The 17,117-nt window shown below is 41.7% G+C and overlaps 1 protein-coding gene across 8 annotated transcripts in view; it reads right to left on the minus strand.

Annotated features, from left to right (window-relative positions):
* The window catches only part of ENPP2 (ectonucleotide pyrophosphatase/phosphodiesterase 2), a 54,227-nt gene extending 38,358 nt beyond the window's left edge, over window positions 1-15,869 (minus strand). For 2 of the 8 annotated variants that reach the window (XM_075085667.1, XM_075085666.1), the window contains exons 1-8: window positions 15,753-15,866; window positions 15,211-15,313; window positions 9,149-9,304; window positions 6,919-7,044; window positions 4,832-4,892; window positions 3,497-3,594; window positions 2,333-2,412; window positions 1,006-1,125 (exon numbers count right to left, since the gene is read on the minus strand). In XM_075085667.1, coding sequence (XP_074941768.1) covers window positions 1,006-1,125; window positions 2,333-2,412; window positions 3,497-3,594; window positions 4,832-4,892; window positions 6,919-7,044; window positions 9,149-9,304; window positions 15,211-15,313; window positions 15,753-15,803 — 795 coding nt within the window. In that variant the 5' untranslated portion in view covers window positions 15,804-15,866. Of the gene's footprint in view, window positions 1-1,005; window positions 1,126-2,332; window positions 2,413-3,496; window positions 3,595-4,831; window positions 4,893-6,918; window positions 7,045-9,148; window positions 9,305-15,210; window positions 15,314-15,410; window positions 15,456-15,610 lie in introns of those variants that run through there. The other 6 variants (XM_075085668.1, XM_075085669.1, XM_075085671.1 and 3 more) reach the window with 6 other exon arrangements.
* Between the last annotated feature and the right edge of the window lie 1,248 nt (window positions 15,870-17,117).

The raw sequence follows: 17,117 nt of genomic DNA on the forward strand, positions 1-17,117 counted from the left end.
ACTCTTGCTAAGCCTAAAACCATCTGAGTAACTTCATTTAGCCTCTTGGGATATTTCTGTCTTAAGGGATTTGGGGGATGACACCGATCGCTTTAGCAAACAGCAATGACAGATTATGGTGTTCCCAAACCCCTTCCGATTTCCACACGTCTATCATGCCATTCTTTTGTGGGGTTAACTGGTCAGGGAGCTTTTAAACTGTAGTTCCCCAAGCAATGAATCAGTGCAATGAAACATGCATGCACCTTGGCTGCTTGCACGTAAAATTTATTTGTTTAATTTAAACCCACTTCTGTTGGCAAAGCAAGCCACCACAGCGTGCGCTAATAAGGGAAGGTACAGCAGAAGCAAAGGGACCTTCTTAGCTGTAGTAAAGCAGAATACTTTGAAGGAAGCCATTTCCTTGCTCAATCAGGATTCAGAGCTAGAAAAATCACAAAGTCCAACACAAATCTACGAGAAAGTGCCTAGTTCAGCCACTGCTGCTGTGCTCAAGGCACAAATTAATTCACAAACTTCTGCAGCCTCTGCAGCAAGTCAGGTAACAGCGATCACTTGTGGACTTAACGAATAATAATTAAGAAGTTGTGCCATGCTACACCGACAGAACATTAATACTAAAACTGCCACATGAACACTACCAGGACGAAAACCTGAGAAACCCATAATGAAAAGGAAACATTATGCCACAGTGACGAAAATGCAGTAATTTGTGTTAAACTGCTGCCTAAAGTGAGTTTTTTTTCCTAGCCACATCTAATTTATACTTATCAACGCAAGCACCTTTCCATAATCAATGGCTTTATTATTCTGAAAAGCAAAAGCCAACTCAAAATGTTACATTACATTGATAGACACAGGGCCAGCCGGGGGAGGGAGATTAGGTACAAATTGTTTGCAGATGTATTTTTTTTATTATTATTATTATTGGCTATGTTCCACAGCACAGAGGGAGGGGAGGAGAGGGAGGAGGGAAGGAGGAGGAAGAAGGAATCTGACACTTACTGGTTGACCTCCCCACCATCTGTGATTGAATTTCTCTCGCCCTCGAAGACTGAAGCTGGCATCAAACACTGGGTCATACATTGAATTGCCAACGATTCCATGTGATTCAGGATAGAGTCCCTTTGTGCAGAAGTAGATTAATTAGTAAAACTCTAATGCGCACAATTCCAGTTCTTCATAGCTATCTGCAAATACCACTAAATTATTTTATAATAAGTATCTTTGTAACTGCACACCAGAAAAGTTTGTAACTTTAAGATAAGCACGTCCAAAATTGACTGTAATAATGAAAGCAGTAGGTGATGACTGAACTGTGCTAAAAAGCACAAACACTCCTGTTACTTGAATCTTGTAAGTATTTTCACACTGATTAAAAGTTAGTTTCAGGCCCTATAAAGTAAGGAAAAATTTATGAAAAGAAGATTGATTTGAACTTTCAGTTCCTCTTTGTGAATTCCCTTTCTGGAAAGAGTATTTCATTCTCTGGTTGCAAGAGTAACACTTAGCATTTCTATTTTATCATTTTTTATCTTCACCAGAACCTCTGTGAGATAAGAGTTAATTCCAAGGAAAAAAAAAAATAAAGCAAGTCACCCAAAGCCATGGCTTTGTATCACAATTCATATCAGCTGTAAAGGCAATTTAAGAGGTTTCTGCTCTTCTCCTTTTCTCTTGTCCCTCTCCCAAGAAAGTATTTCTTTCTCCATCCCCTTTCTCTTCCCATTTAACATTTGTGCAGAGGATCCAGGTAAAAAAAGGGGGGGGAAAAATGCAGCTGCAGGTAGGAAGTCCCTTAGCCCAGCTTTGGGAGCACTGTCACTGTCACACAGGAGCATTTGCGTCCCAGGGTGGGGCAGCCTGTGCCACCAGAGCACAGAAGTGATGGTTCATTTTACCGCAAGGCCAACACAGCATCCAGACGCACTCAGCAGCTGTAAATTTTAAGCTGGCTGCTAAGTCAGCCCCACTGACTTCAGCTACTCCAGTGAAGGAACAACTGCTGGTTGTATTCTGGGTAGGATTTCAGGGGTGGTTTTTTCCCCCCAGAAAAACTGAGAGCTGTAATTACACAGCAGTACAAATAACTGCAAAAGCAGGCATAAGAAAGCACAGGAAAGATGTAACACAGTATATAATGATGAGATACATTATCTCAGAACTTCAAAATACTGAAGAAAAAATATAACTGAAGGCTGAAAAGGATGGACAGTGAAGCAGTTTTATTAAAAAAAAACAACCAAAAACAGAAAGCACAAAACCTTCCCACAACCCACATTTCTACTGCAATGCAACATTTTATCACCAGAAGTCTTTCCCAGAGACTTACAGTAGCAAGGGTGTACAAGTTGGGGAAGGTTTTTGTAGGGTAGACAGGTCTCATGTAAGGAGAATGTGTTCCACAGGATCCTGAAAAATCAATAGGGAATGCAAACATTAGGAAGCGAAGCTCTCAGACATGGAAAACAAAACAGAGGAAGACATTTCCTGTGACCCAAAATGCTGCAGAATCTGGTTAAATTTTAACCGATTTAAATGAACATTCTGCTTCTTAGCATTGGCAGGAGTAGTAAATCCACTCACACACACTTTGTACTTCACAATAAACAACTGAAATAATGCAGCCAGAGGACTACAGAACCAGTTACATATCCATAGACTGTTTTCCTTTCTGAGCTATCTTCCTTCCAGAGTCATTGGAAGTATCTTGCTAAGTAAAACAACATGAGAAAATGCAAGCTAATTTTAAGTGACAAATATACTAAAGCTGCAGTTTCACAACGGGCTTTGGCCACAGCTCCCCAGACGGCTACACAAACATGATGGCCAGCACACACACACGGGGGGGGGGGGCAGGGGAATTAAAAAAAAAAAAAAACAACAAACCTTTCAAGGGTATGGGCACACACACAAACTACCATGCTATTCTGAGAGGCTAAAATATGCATTGCATCCAGTGCTCCACAAAGCCAGGTGGATGCCTGCTCCCCCAGAGGCGAGTGCAGGGTTGCTTATCGCTGGGGCATGTCCCCAGCCAATTATCACACATTCACTGCAGCTCCTGTGCCCACTTACCCATTATCTTTGACATTTCTGAATTAAGTGGAAAATTTTGTGGGCACCTCCCAACTAGTCTGTAGGAGCACATGATACAGATCATGTACTGAGGCATTTCTTTCTTGACAAAACCGATTCTAAGCAGCGCTCGCCAAGACAGCAGCTCTCTCCCCACTCTGATTGCTGTGTGCTGCTTTAGCCAGGGTGCTTTCAAGCCACCAGCTGATACCCTCTAAAGCAAAGGGGACTTCTGCCATTTCACTTTCATGGAAAAAGACTTAATCTTTGTTAGGCTGTTCACTCAGAGGAACCCTGCATTTGGCATAGCCCTTCTACCACCAGCTCCATGCTGTCTTCTGTTGCTCCATGAACAATGAAAACAACCGGGCTGCAAGAGATTGTCTTTTGTTTATTGTAAGAAAACAAATGTACTTACTCAGTTTTTCAATATTGGGCATGACCTTGTTCCCTTTCTTCATATAGGATGCACGAAAACCATCAACAGAGAAGATGATCAAAGGAGGCCGAACAAAGCTAAAAGCAAAAGCAGCAGGAGTGTAAGGCAGCATTTCAAAAATGCCTTTTTTTTATTTCCACTTGCTCACTGAGACACCGGAGAATCAATAGTTACCGCATATGCTATATGTCTATAATTTTTTTGCTTACTTAACAGATCAGCACAAACTGATAATCTTCATGTTTAGTAACATCCAGGTTTGCTAACAGTCAGTGAAAGGGCTGAGCTCCAACATAAAAGACATCTTCCCTGAGCAGCTAAAAGCATATAGCCCAAAAAGGCAAGTGCTTATAGAAGGAGATGAAGAAGGAAAATAAGTAGTATGCATGAGTACCCACCCTATCATACAATCTGTAGTTAAAAACCATATGCCTCATGACAACTGGTCTCTCTTCACAAACAGAAATCCATGTGGCATTTTGAGTGAGCTCTGTCTCAGAGCTCATCCTCACATACTAAAGATGACAGTATTTCACGTTATTTTGTTACATTTTTATTTACTGCTGCTGCTGAGAGTTGACTTAAGCAGGCAGAGATATGTCCTGAACAGACACACCTGGGCTTTTAATGTCAGTCGCCTGCTGTGGGGGTAAGCAGCCACCACATCACTGTCACTGGGAGAAGCAGGGGCTCCCCCCTCCTCCAAATTATCCTCCTAATAGCAGGATCTGCAACCTAATACAGCACCTGAGCACACACTCTTAAGGATAATAGTGAGCCAACTGGTTCCAAAAGTGCTTACTTTCTCAATTCTATACATGTGCTCAAAGATCTCACTAATTCAAGCCTGTATCCCTTTGCAGTTTAGAAATCCTTTCATTTAGGAAGATAACACAGAAAGCATAAAATTCAATTAAAAACCAAAATGGCCTGAACTGTGTTCATGTATGGCTCAAACTAAATTTTATTGAAATCAGAGGAAACCTAGACCTTTCCGCTGACTTCAAAGGAGTTTGGTTACCTGCCCTATGCAGGTAAGTGAAGCAGACAAACCCATCAGCAGGTGATCAAAGACCAAGACTTCAAGCCCACATATCATACACCATTACTTATCCAGCAGCTCAAAGGCAAACAAGTTACAATATTATCAGCCTAATTGTACAAATGGTGAAGCACAGGAAAGCTCCCAACCCACAGCCATTCAGCCCACGTGACAGGGCCAGTTCAGATATGCGATGTTCAGGTGTCCAGGGCAGAGCCGGGGACCATCGGCCTGGTTGCATTTGACTTTGCAGTTGTGTGCAACAGACTTACCCTGCTGGACATTCAGGAGCTTTTATCTCTTCACAGTCATCATCCACCCAGTGAGTTTCTCCTACCAGAAGAGTCACATTGGAGTTTAAAAAAAGAAAAAAAAAAAAATCTGTGGACAGAACTACAGGTTTCACAGAAAATGTTAAAAAAAAAGTGCCTAGCTCCAGTTAATGGAGTGTCTTGTCATACTTCCCATGAAAAATGAGGTCTTTTCACAAAGCTGAACAAATGATCTGGTTATATTCTATTCAACAAGAATATCCAAACTAGCACTCCTAGAAGTAGCTGTTAAAACTGGAATTAAAAGCGTGCTTTTGACCGCAGGAGACAGTGGTAATGCTTTAGGCACAGTGGTCATCTATTTTAATTTTTTTATTTTTGATCTGTCAAAAACAGGTAGTGCTGCTTCTGGCTGTGAACTCCCACCCTCCTCCCCACCAGCTCTGATGTCTCCATGAGCTGATTCAGCTGGCTAAAAACACAAAACAAAATTCATTCTGGGGAAGAAAAACAACCCTAAATAGTTTCCAGCTGGTTTAGGGAGCTGATCAGCTCATGGATCAGGTGAGACTCAGACACAGCTAAAAAAAGCATTAATGCTCTTTCAGAGTAAATTAGTTAAAATTGCTTTATGTAATCAACTATTTTCTTAAGTTTTTCACTGCTGAATGCTGACTATAGAGTGGTTTATGACTTGCACTTTCTCAGGTCAATTGAAAAACAAATTATTAGCTAATGAGGCTTGCTTCCTGAACCTGCCACTATTAAAGGAACTGCAGTTCAATTAAAAGAAGAAAACAAAAAGCACCATAGAAAAGATCTGCAGGAAATGTGTCCTGCAGCAATTCCAACTCACCATTACATGAGATGGAGGGACAATTTCCAAGTAAAAAAAAAAAAACAACAAACAAGCCAACACACTATCCTCAGATAGGCAAAGGCATGAATAAAGAGGAAACACTGTTCTTACATAAGGCTTACTTTTTTCAGAGTGCCAGGGTCATTGAGATCATTTGTTATTAGCCAATTAAACAAAGATTATGTACATTAAAGCTGGAGACATGTAAATTCCTCTGTCTTGACCCTTATAAGAGGGAGCTCACAAAAAAGGCAGGAACTGAAAACTATATCGGTATTTAAGTGGTCTCAGCGTTGGGTTTCTTTGGGAAGGGGAAGAATGTAATCTATGGGGACCTGCTGGAAGATACCAATTTCATTTGGATTCCCAACAGCAAAACTCAAATAAACATATAAAGAAAATATGGACTATTATGATATTCTGAACATATGCAGTTGGCCAAAATGGTGTGGTAGAAAAAAGTTTCAAACTGTAATCCAGTAAAGCTAAGAACTATCTGAGATACAAAAGTGAGAACCAGTAAAGCTCATACCAAGGATCAGAAGACCTGCTCCAAATGGGAGACACATTACACAAGACAGGACATGCTTCAAGAGATCAGGGTAGAGGATGAAAATTAAGCCTTCACAGCCCATCCACCCACCAACAATTGCAGGCCATGCTGCAGCCACGGAGTGTCTAGAAGGTGACATGGTCATCCCCAACGTGTCATCTGAAGCCCCTGCCACCCACCTGTGAAGTACAGCCCTTGTATTCTTGCAACCCCTCTCCCACAAGAGACAAAGCCTACAGGTGTTAGGGCAACTAGTTTGAGCAGGAGCTTTTGTGGTGGGGGTAGGGAGAGGTCTTTGAGATGGAGATTACATATCTAGGAATGTTCTGTTCCTTCTGAGACCATCAGATATTCCTGCTTTCCTTGTGATGCAGACAAATGCTTCAGAACACTTTCGTGTTTTGCTTTAAACTCTTCTTCATCCAGCCATGCTCTTCTCTTTCTGTCACTATCTCTACAGGCAGAGACAACGTCCTTGTACTATTAATAAATGAGAAGTATTCATCTCCGCTAGTACCCAGAAAAATACAAATGTAATCCCCATTCTTCCCCTCTCCTCCCAAAAATCAGAACTAAAAAAGGAGAGGGTTCCCTCTTTAGAAGACATTTTTATACCCACAGGGCTGTCTTCTATCAGCTTTGGAAAGATAAAAGGTAGAAAGACCAAAGTCGTACCTTTGCAAATGACTTGGTAATTAGTACAACAATCTCCTCTACTTAAGCAGTCTTCAGAGCAGTGACAAGCATTGTCATCATTCCTGGTTTCTCCACAGCGATCTTTGGTACATTCCCAGCCCCGAGCTAAAATATTCACAAGGTAAGCAAGAATGAGAGATTATAATCAAAACAAAAAGTACTCACTCCAGCCATAATGACAACACTCTAGTCCTTAAAGTTGGATGTAAACTTTATGGCCCTATTTCAAGACTTCTGAAGTAAGTGTGTCAACCAGAAACAAAAAGGACCCTTGTGTCCTGCAGGTGCAGGAGGGCACCTCGGCCCACACATAAGTGCTTCTGCTACCCTCAGGTGGTGTACTCCAGGCTTTGTACAACCTGAATGCCAGGAAAAAGTGTGGAAAGAAGACAAGAAAGGATCTTGAAAGATAAATGGTGAGGCCTGGAACACAAACTAGGAATTCTGGTGTTTCTCAGTTAATCCATTCTTTTTCTCCAAAATATTCTAGTCCCAAGTTCAACCCATGGGAAATAAGAGAAAGTTGAAAAGAGGCTATGTAGATACAAATTGATGCTTTGCTCCCATCAGTTCCTCACCCACAGGAACTGATTCAGCACCAACTTCAAAGTTATGAGAACAAGAGCTGCTTCTCCAGAAAAAGCATGGCACAGCTGCTGTAAAACACTCCAGCTCTTCTCATCGTTGTGAATGCAGTTAAAATTTAAGGGTCTATCTAAATTAGGGTGCTCTCTCAAAGGCAGTACATTGCTACACCTTGGAATAGGGCCTAAGAACGTAAGCAGATGGTGCTCCACGTCCTGGCCCAACCAACAAGAAACTTTAAAAGTCACTTTAGACAACATGCATCCAGTAAAAACCACACCGCATCAGACCAATGTCTTTTACCTCCCTTTGTCCTTCATTTGGGGCTTTTTTTCTATAAGTAATATTTACAGATTGTACATGTGATAATTGCCTTAACAAAGGCCTATGAGAGTATATGACAATTCACACAACAGTCCCAAGGGTGATGCACGTATCCAGACGCACGTGTGGACATGGTGTACCGCGGGCAGGAGGCTGAGGAACTGAAAATCTGCCCTTTGGTAGCAAACATCTTATGCTGAAAGTCTTCAGAAAGATCCTCTCATTCTGCAGTCATTTACACCAGGGGCAAAACAACATCAGCCTATAATTCAGAAGTTTTTGTCCTAGAAACAAAGTAGTTTTTCATACCATATTAGCTCACCATTTTTTGGTACCAAGCTATTAAAAAGATACCATTATAAACAGGACTGAGGAAGTCAGGACTCTCAAGCATGGCACATCTATATTTTTATTCATCAGGCTTCTCTTCTGGCTGCTTAGTAAGTGTAATTCTTTGATAAAGCAAGAAAACATTTTATGGCAAAAGTAGAAGGCACCTGTGTCAACTCTTGCCACTGTGCAAACACTCAAGGAGATGGGTCCAACTAATATTTTAAATGCACTATGCTAAGAAGTAAAACATAACTCATAGCGCTCTTTGAAGTTTTCCTTGCCTATGACTCATGAAAAAAACAAAAAGAGAATTAACTCAGTGCTGTATTTCCATCCCCCAGGGTCCAATGAGTTGAAGTAAAACATTTTTGCCGGTGTGTTATATGCATCCTGAAATCTGGAAATCCAAGTCTGGGGCAAGGGTAACAAGCCAAGCCTGTCACCTGCAGCTCACTCAGAGGACCTGTGCCGCTTCAGTGCTCTCAGATTCAGTGGTGCCTTCATGAGTAACCATAATGCACGGTCCACATGCAAGCACAAATTTCTCCAATATTATCGCTTGGGAGGAAAAAGGATGGCTGACACGGAATTACCAACCTTCAACCTTTACCGTGCCTCTTTTCATTGTATCCTGGAGGTCAAACTGGTGCCTGAACGCTGATTATTGCTTTTAATTGAGTATCAGAAGATCTACTTTCAATGTAGTATGAATAGTACCCTGCATTTTCTGCCCTGGAAACCATGGCCAATGCCCAGTAGTCAGGAGCGATAGGTGTGCATCCCTACTGCTCCTTGCAAGGGAACATGGGCTGCATTTTGGGCTGAGATGAGCCTGTCTGGCAAGGTGGGGTGCAGAGGGGTTGCAGGTTATGGCAGGGACCTCTGGTTTATTGTGGCAGGTTCCAACTGCTGGCATAAGCCAGGCATCAGCAGCACTTGGCAGTGCTGGACAGGAGACCCATCGTACCTGTCTTTAAGCATAGCTCATCAAAGTCGAAGCAGCAGCTGTTGTAGCTCTTGCACAGGTTGTCACAGCGGCAGCCAGGAGGCTCTGCCTCTTGAAGTTCAAAGCATCTGTTTTTGCAGGAGCCAGAGGTACTGATCCAGGGGGAATCTGACAGGACTGTGTGGAACAAGAAACAGGGCAACATCTGTCAGGCCAGCAGTGGTGGGACATGCAGCTCAGCCCCAAGCCACTTGGATGAGCGAAACCTCGGCTGCCTGCTACAGGGAAGGGAGCAGGGAGACGAGAGGGGTTGTTTGAAGAAGCAAAAACAAACAAACAAAAAAAAGATAACAAATTCCAAAAAGGCTTCTCTTTTTGTGGAGGGGAAAAAAAAGAGGAAGGGAAAAAAAAACCAAGGAAGTAGCGTGCTGTGATAATGTCCTGCAAAGAAATAGCCCTGGCTTTGCCTCTCTAACAATCAAGAGATCATTAGCAGAAATGTATTGAAGTCTCCAAGGCCCCATTCCAGGAGCTGCAGCTATTTCTTAGAAGCAGGCCTTTGTTTTCAGAAACCAAGTGACATTTTCATGGCTGGCTGGGCAGTTTGCATAGGAAAGGACTGCAAATAATCTACATGCAGTCAGCAGTTTTGCTGTACTGGAAGGTGCCAAATCAATGCCAAGCATGAAAGAAAACTGTAAGATGCTCTATAAATTAATGGACAGGCAAAGCAAGGCTTTTTGGTGGGCTTCTGCAGAGCATTGCATTATAAAAATTTAATAAAATACAAAAGTATGTAAGAAATCGATATATTTGATATGTATAATTAAATGCAGGACTGCCGGTCTGAAAACCATGAATAATGTATTAGACTTCAATAATCTATGTATCAGTAAGGGCCCTTATTGTCAAGGCTGATATGTACTTCTCTGCTCTTTTCTCAAAACTTTGTATTTTATACACTTTATGTATTTTATACATTTTATACTTTTTTCCTAGAAGAGAATCCTACATAGCAGCTTATATGAAGTAGGAAAATTGTATGCTACTCTCCAGGGTCAATCGTATTTTATGAAATAAAATAACAAATGTATGTTATTTAAAAACAGAGGTGTTCCAAGGAAAATTTCACAATGCCTTTTGTTCCTTGAGAGACCTATTAAAATTAAGTCATTGAAATTGTCTTGGGGTTTGTTTTCTTTTAGACCATGGTTTGGTTTTGGTTTTGGCAAAACTCACTATGATTAGCAGCATGATTTTAAGAGGACTGATGCAATGGCACTTTTGGGAAACAGTTGCTCTGATCTTTTCTTATAGATTTTTCCTCTACTCTTGTACATAGCTGAAAGCTTACTCTCCACATAAACTGAGAGAAAACATTTTCCCATGCAGATGGCATTATCCCAACACCCTGAAAATGAATGGAAAAAAAGATGAAGAGGGAGTTTGGAGGTGACATTGTAGTAACTGATGTCCCACCAGCTCCCATCTCCAGCACTACTACTCTACCACTTCCCTGGGAGTGGCACTGGCACTGGCTGGACACCAGCATAAACTACTTCAGGGAGCAAACCTGGCAGCAAATCAACCCTACAGCAAGATAATGGGTAAGAAAATTAAACCTACCATGGTTGCAGTCATGGATCATGGCAGTGGCAAGGCACATTCATATCACTGCTGGAAAAGGTAGTAGTAGACAACTATGTGTCTCTCTGCTTTTGTGTTTTTTTTCAATCCGGTCAGTAATGACCGGAGAAAGTAACATCATACACACAGTTTCACTTTATAGGTACATACCCTGCAAGCATGCTCATAATGAGCCATCAATATTTTGGCCGTCTGGAGTTCCAAGGAGTTAAAGGTTGCGTATCTATGCTGGCAACACACAGATCAGTATTTTCTTTGTTCACATAAATAGGCCACAAAACTATGTTAGAAATTAATCACATGAGAATTGTTTCAAAGCATGCTAACACTCAGATTTTCAGAGAGATGAAGTCTTGTTCCTTATTCTTAATGACAGCTGCTTCCTGCCAAATGCTTCTGAAAAATCTGTTACTAAAGTATATTTCCATGTTATTTAACCTCTTCTACTACTTTCCTTTTTGGAAGCTAGGTAATATATAATCACAGATCCAGTAAGCTGCAAATCAAAGGTATTATAGACTCAAAGGTATTACATCCTAGCATACACTCTATATCCCTTGCACTGGCATTGCGTTCTTCATTTCAAAGGGATGAGAAGGAGATCATTTCAGAAGGTCAAAATACACATGTCAACATGCGTTTAGGAAAGAGAAGGTGCAAATCTGACTGCAGATTACACAAGGGACAGAGTCAACTGCAGCTCAAAGAATGTCTAGCTGTTGTAAAGAGTAGCTCATTTATCAGGAAAACACTGGAACAAATTGCCCACAAAGGCTATGCAATCTCTTATGTTGGGAGATTTTGAAGAACAGGTTAGACCAAGATCTGCCAGGAGCACTTCAGCAATAACTGACAGTGTCTTAAGATATAGGGAGGGTCTACATAGCTGTTAAAGGTCCCCTCTAGCTCCGTCTTCTATAACTGCAAGTAGGGTTTCCATTTGACATGAGAAAGGTTTACTCCAGCTACCTTGTCTGTTGCTTTTTCACACCTGTTGACAGCCACTTTATTACTGATGTGACAAATTATCCTGACTTACTTAGCAAATTCAAGTCACACCTCCTGAGTCAATGTAGGACACATTCCCTATAGCAACACAAAAGAGGACTTAGTTTAATTCCTCTGGTCTCTGAATACATTAAGATCGTTCCTTTGTTTATCATGTTTGACCTTGCCTTTGCAGCCAGACTATGATTTTCAGGTCGTGCACAATGCTGTGGCATGGGTACTGGTGCATGCAGAATAGTTTGAAAATATATCATCAGGAGCTCCATCCCTGGTGAGCATTTTCAAACTAACAGAAGCCCCTGTACAGAACAAACTTACTCAATTTCAAAATCCTTTTCAAAATTCCTGCATCCCTCCACAGCTCCTGCAATTAGACCATGCAGCAGGCAGAGGGACTGCAACATAAAGATCCTCCCCTCCTTATTTAACACATAAAACTTTTAATATCTTTTTCCATGCATTCTTGTTTTGGCCAACTAAGCTCAAAACAACCTTCTAAGGACTGTCTCTTATGTGCTAGGTTAGAGAGAAGTTACATTGGGCAATAGTGCCTTCCTGGTTCAGTCCACGGAGGTCATCACATTTCCATTGTAAATGTGTTATATTTACCTTGGGAAGTGCCATATCAAACTAGTTGCTCTGATTCTATCTGATTACAACATTTTAAAAAAATATAACACATTTACTTCCAGTAGTATTTCCATCATAGGACTACACAATATAGACATGCTTACACAGTCATTACAGGAAGGGGAGGACCTGGTAAGAATTTGCCATTTTGGATCCTATGGATGTTATGTGGAACCTATATTGATCAACCAAAATTCCTATACAAAATATCTGAAACACCATTTTTGCCACATAACATTCATATTATGAACTTGCATTTTATTTTGCAGGATGCCATTGCAATGAGTAAAACTTCAATGAAAAGTCACATAAAGTAAAAAATACCTCCTGAACTGTTCCAATACAAGAAAGATATGACTTCATTTTTAATTACATGCTTAAAAACCCAGTGACAAGGGATAGAAAAGCTTCAGTGTTTCTCCTTCCAAAATTTAAGGTATCACCCTATCATGACCAAGGAATATGCTTCAAGAGACTACTAAGGCCATTTTCCCTCAAAGTGCTTACAAAGACATCTAGAAAGAAAATAACTTAGAATGGCAAAGTTATGAAAAAATGGGAGCCTTGATTCTTTTATGTCTTTTAGAAATTTTATTCAAATTATTCAAATGAAGTAATTTGTTGGGTACAAATATTAAACGTCTCAAATGTATAAAGGCATACATATCTGTACACTGTAAAAAGAGAACAAGAAGAGGGGTTTAGGCATTGTGGTACTTCTTTGACATGCATTTATAAGGGACTAGGGAAAAAAAAACTTGTTGGTTTTGACTCGTAGATGAGTTCTATGCTAGACGAAAATTGACATTTCCTTACAATCATGGCAACCCTTGGAGAAATAGCAAATTGGTCATATGCAGTAATGGTTGGTAAAGAGTCAGTGTTTTGACAATCCAAAATAATTAATTCTAAACACCAAGAAACTTGGAAATAAATAAGCCAAAGCAGAGTGGAGTTGAAAAAGAATGTATAACAATCTTTTATTCTGGGTATTTCATTGCACTGAGCTTCTGAAGAAGTACAACTGGAAGTCATGCAACTACAAGAGCCTAAATAGGCTCTATCATCACAGTGCTTTAATTTTATTAAGAAAAGTACCTCTCCAGTGTAACCTTTTACTTCCTCCTTTAGACAGATGTGACTATAATACTTTAGTCTTTGCTGTCACATCCTTTTTTGTTGCTGCAATAAAAGTAACCAAGCTGCATAAACACAGCAGGGACAAAACCCTCTGTTACTTTTCTGTCTCTCGTTGCACTCTGGACTGGACTACTTCAATGCCAGCTAGAGGTCCAATCCCACGTGTACGGAAATTCTCAGTAGACTGCCAAAAGTACCTCATCTCCTGCCTTCTTGCAAGAGATCCTGTATCCTATTCCTATTCTCTTGGATTGCTGAGCTAAACCTCCTGCTATTGGAAACAGCCCACAGCTACTGATCCCAGCCCTGGAGGTATTGAACAGTGCTGGCTGGCTCAGCAGAGTTGGCACTGCTGAGCTGCAATGGGTCCCCAATATCAGACCTTTGGGACTTGAGTAAAAATCAACTGAGCAGCCCTGCCCTAAAACCTAGACCGTCATCAGTGAAAGCAAAGCAACTGGCAGTCAGGTGTTGAAGATGTGAAATGCAAATCCTTCACATCACTGTTATGCACACTACACAACTGCGCTACAGTTGTCTACAGTTAATGTACTAGAAGATAAAAATAGAAATAAATTTGGTTTTTAAGCAAACTTTTTATACTGTTATATAAGGATCAAAAGTAACAGCCACTATCTTTTTGGTTGCCTAAAATACCTCTGCTCAGTGATCAGCAGCCCTGACTGTGGCTGTGATTAGACACCAATTCCTGTGAAGGAGTGGGGAGGGAGGGACACAGGTTCATTACTAGGAACTCAGGCCAGGGTAAACAATTTTATAATTAAAATTCACAAGCTATCATTACAGATGGGTATTGCAAATGAAACCCTTTCACTTCAGTTTTATTACCCAGCTCTAAGTCAATGACCACAGGTTTCCTTTCTCCTGCCAAAGAAAGGGACAGAGACTCAAGTCAAGCCTACTTTTTTTAAAAAAAGAAAAAAAGGCAAGTTTTCCATTTTTTATATTTTTCCACTTGGACTATGCCTGAGCTCTCAAACCCTATACTGCCCTAGAACACAAACAACAGTTGCTCTGTGGCATGCTCTTGGTTTCCTCCAAAGAAAAAAGTAGGAGGCGAAAGAAAAACAGATGACTTGGTGACAGCACATCTGCACGGACACCTGCTCTCCTCTCCCTGGCCCTCTCTGCCGTCAGATGTCTGCCGTCTACTGTTCACAAACCAGCATGACCTCAGGAGCCACAGAAATCCCCAAAGCTTTTCTCACCAGCGCCTCTTGAAACCATTAATCAAGTTTCTAGAAACCGCTTCAATAGCTACCAAAATAAAACCAGTACCCTTAAGCCCATTGGCGTGTTTCTCTTAGCTCTAGAAGGAAACTGTGCAGAGCATAAAACATGGCAAATGCTATGTGGGAGCTGATGACCCCAGTCTCTCTGAGACTGACAATGCTCAGTCCTTAAATAAGCTGGATTTTCCATAGTCACATGCACAGAGAGCAAAAGTTTAAGTAAATAGGAGACCTATAGGTGAGTCCCAAAGGTCAACTGACTTGGGCTCGGCAAGTTATTTATTCTTCCCTATATCCTAGAGGGAAAAGGAACAAGCAAACTACTGTTTCTGAGTAGGAGCGGTTTCTAACCACAATATATAACATAAGGATATTGCAATGTACAATGTATGCCCATTACTGTACCTGAGACTGGGCCCTCATCCCATTCTTCAGATCTCCTAAATCGATTTGTAGTAAATCCCATGCAGACATTTACTCCAAAGGCAAAAGCAAATAAAGATATAACCTGCAAAAATAAAACAGCAAAGTGAGCAAACTGTGCAAAAAGCAGGACTCTGGAGCCACGAGCATTACGGTTAAAGGGGCAAGATGGTCCTCTGTACATTCGAGCTCCCCAGCGCTGCAGTTCCCATCACTGGAGCAGCAGCTGACAGCGTCACCGTTGGAGAGTAACACAAACCAGAAGGGGTTTATGAATAAAACATCTCTGTCCGAAGCTGAAACGCTCCTTTTTGTAGGAACTTATTCAGGAGAGACGGGCTACTCCTCCTCTAAAAGCAAACATGCTCCTCTCCTCCCCTACCTGGTGCGAGTGGATGCAGCCCTTCTTAGCCATACTAGAGAATTCTTGAAAAGCCTGCACGGCACCGTCGCCTTTTCTTTATAGTGAGTGCAGAGCTCTGTTTGCTCTGGGAGTTCGGGCTATTAGCTACAAGTAATCCCACCTGGTGAGGTTGACAGGCTCGTGTGATTTGTCCAGGGGGTGATTTCATCATGTTTCACTCACAAATCGCAGCTCCGAGTGTGAGAAGCTCCAGGCATCATCCCTCGCTGCGCCCTCCCCCCAAACACACACACGCTCGCTTTTATGTGGTTTCCTCTGGCAAAGCAGGGCTTTCTTATGTTGCTGCAGCCAATAGCTGTTCCTGCTCATTTTATTCTCCTCGCAAAAGTAACATGGTTAAAAGAGAAACCAAATGCGTCTCCATCTGGCTCAGAGAAGAAGGGGGGAGACTCACTTGGGGCTGCAAAATGAAAATATCCCGATGCCACCCTCAAATGTCACCCAACATCGCAGGCGTTGCTGCGCGGTGGGCTCAGCGCACGGGGCGAGCACACAGCCGCAGCTGCTGACCTTGCGACGGCCGGGTGGATTTTGGGAGCTCGGGCACCCATCTCATTTTCCAAGGGTGCTCCTGAAGTTTCTATCTGGGTCACAGATCAGAGTCCCCCCAAAACTGGGGACATCTTCAGAGCAGGGGGTTATTTTTCAACACTGTCCTCCCATGCTGCCGTGGCGGTGCAAGGCTCGGATGGATGGAAATGCAAGCAGTTTTATCTGAATAGCTGGAAACCACAGACTTCCAGAAAGGAAGGGAAGTGACACATTCCCTCTGCCCCACATTTTCCCATTTTCATCAACAACAACAGAAAAGCTTGGCTGTTTGGATAAGGACTTCTATTTACAAAGCAAATGATAATGCTGAGCAGAATTGCGGTTCAAATCAGCGGCTTAAATATTATTTGCCAAGGGAAATTATTTACCAGTGTAGTTCCCCACTTTTTTCTCTGATGAAATCTTCTTTCATTAAAGTGTTTACTAACAATTACATTTAAAGGGACAGAGTCAAGGTTCTTAAGTCCTCAGATGGACTGAGCTTCCCTTGGGACCTGTCCCATATTCTATACTGGCATTAAGAAACAGAGTACAGTTTTCTTTAAACTGTCTTGCAACATTAAACATGTGCAATTTTGAGCTTTGTTTAGAGGTACCTTTTACCTGCTGCAATATCTGTCCTTCCCCACCATGTAGCTTTACAGGGCAGTGGCTAAAAAGCCCTTCTCTTTGCTACCCACATCTTATCAGCCTGCCAGCCTTTGCTAGGAGCTGATCCTTTTATGCAGTTTCTTAACCAAAAGTGGCTCCATTGTGCAACTGCATCTTTGCACTGCAAGCCTCAGGGAAATGTAATTAGCTTGAGAAGACCTACATCTTATCTATACCAGGACATCATATTCCTCTCCCTTGCACAGACCAGGACTGTGAAGTCAAGACCCATCTTCTGATGTTCACTTCATCACTAGCTGGG

Source organism: Phalacrocorax aristotelis, chromosome 2 (genome assembly GCF_949628215.1).
Source record: "Phalacrocorax aristotelis chromosome 2, bGulAri2.1, whole genome shotgun sequence".
NCBI lineage: Eukaryota > Metazoa > Chordata > Aves > Suliformes > Phalacrocoracidae > Phalacrocorax > Phalacrocorax aristotelis.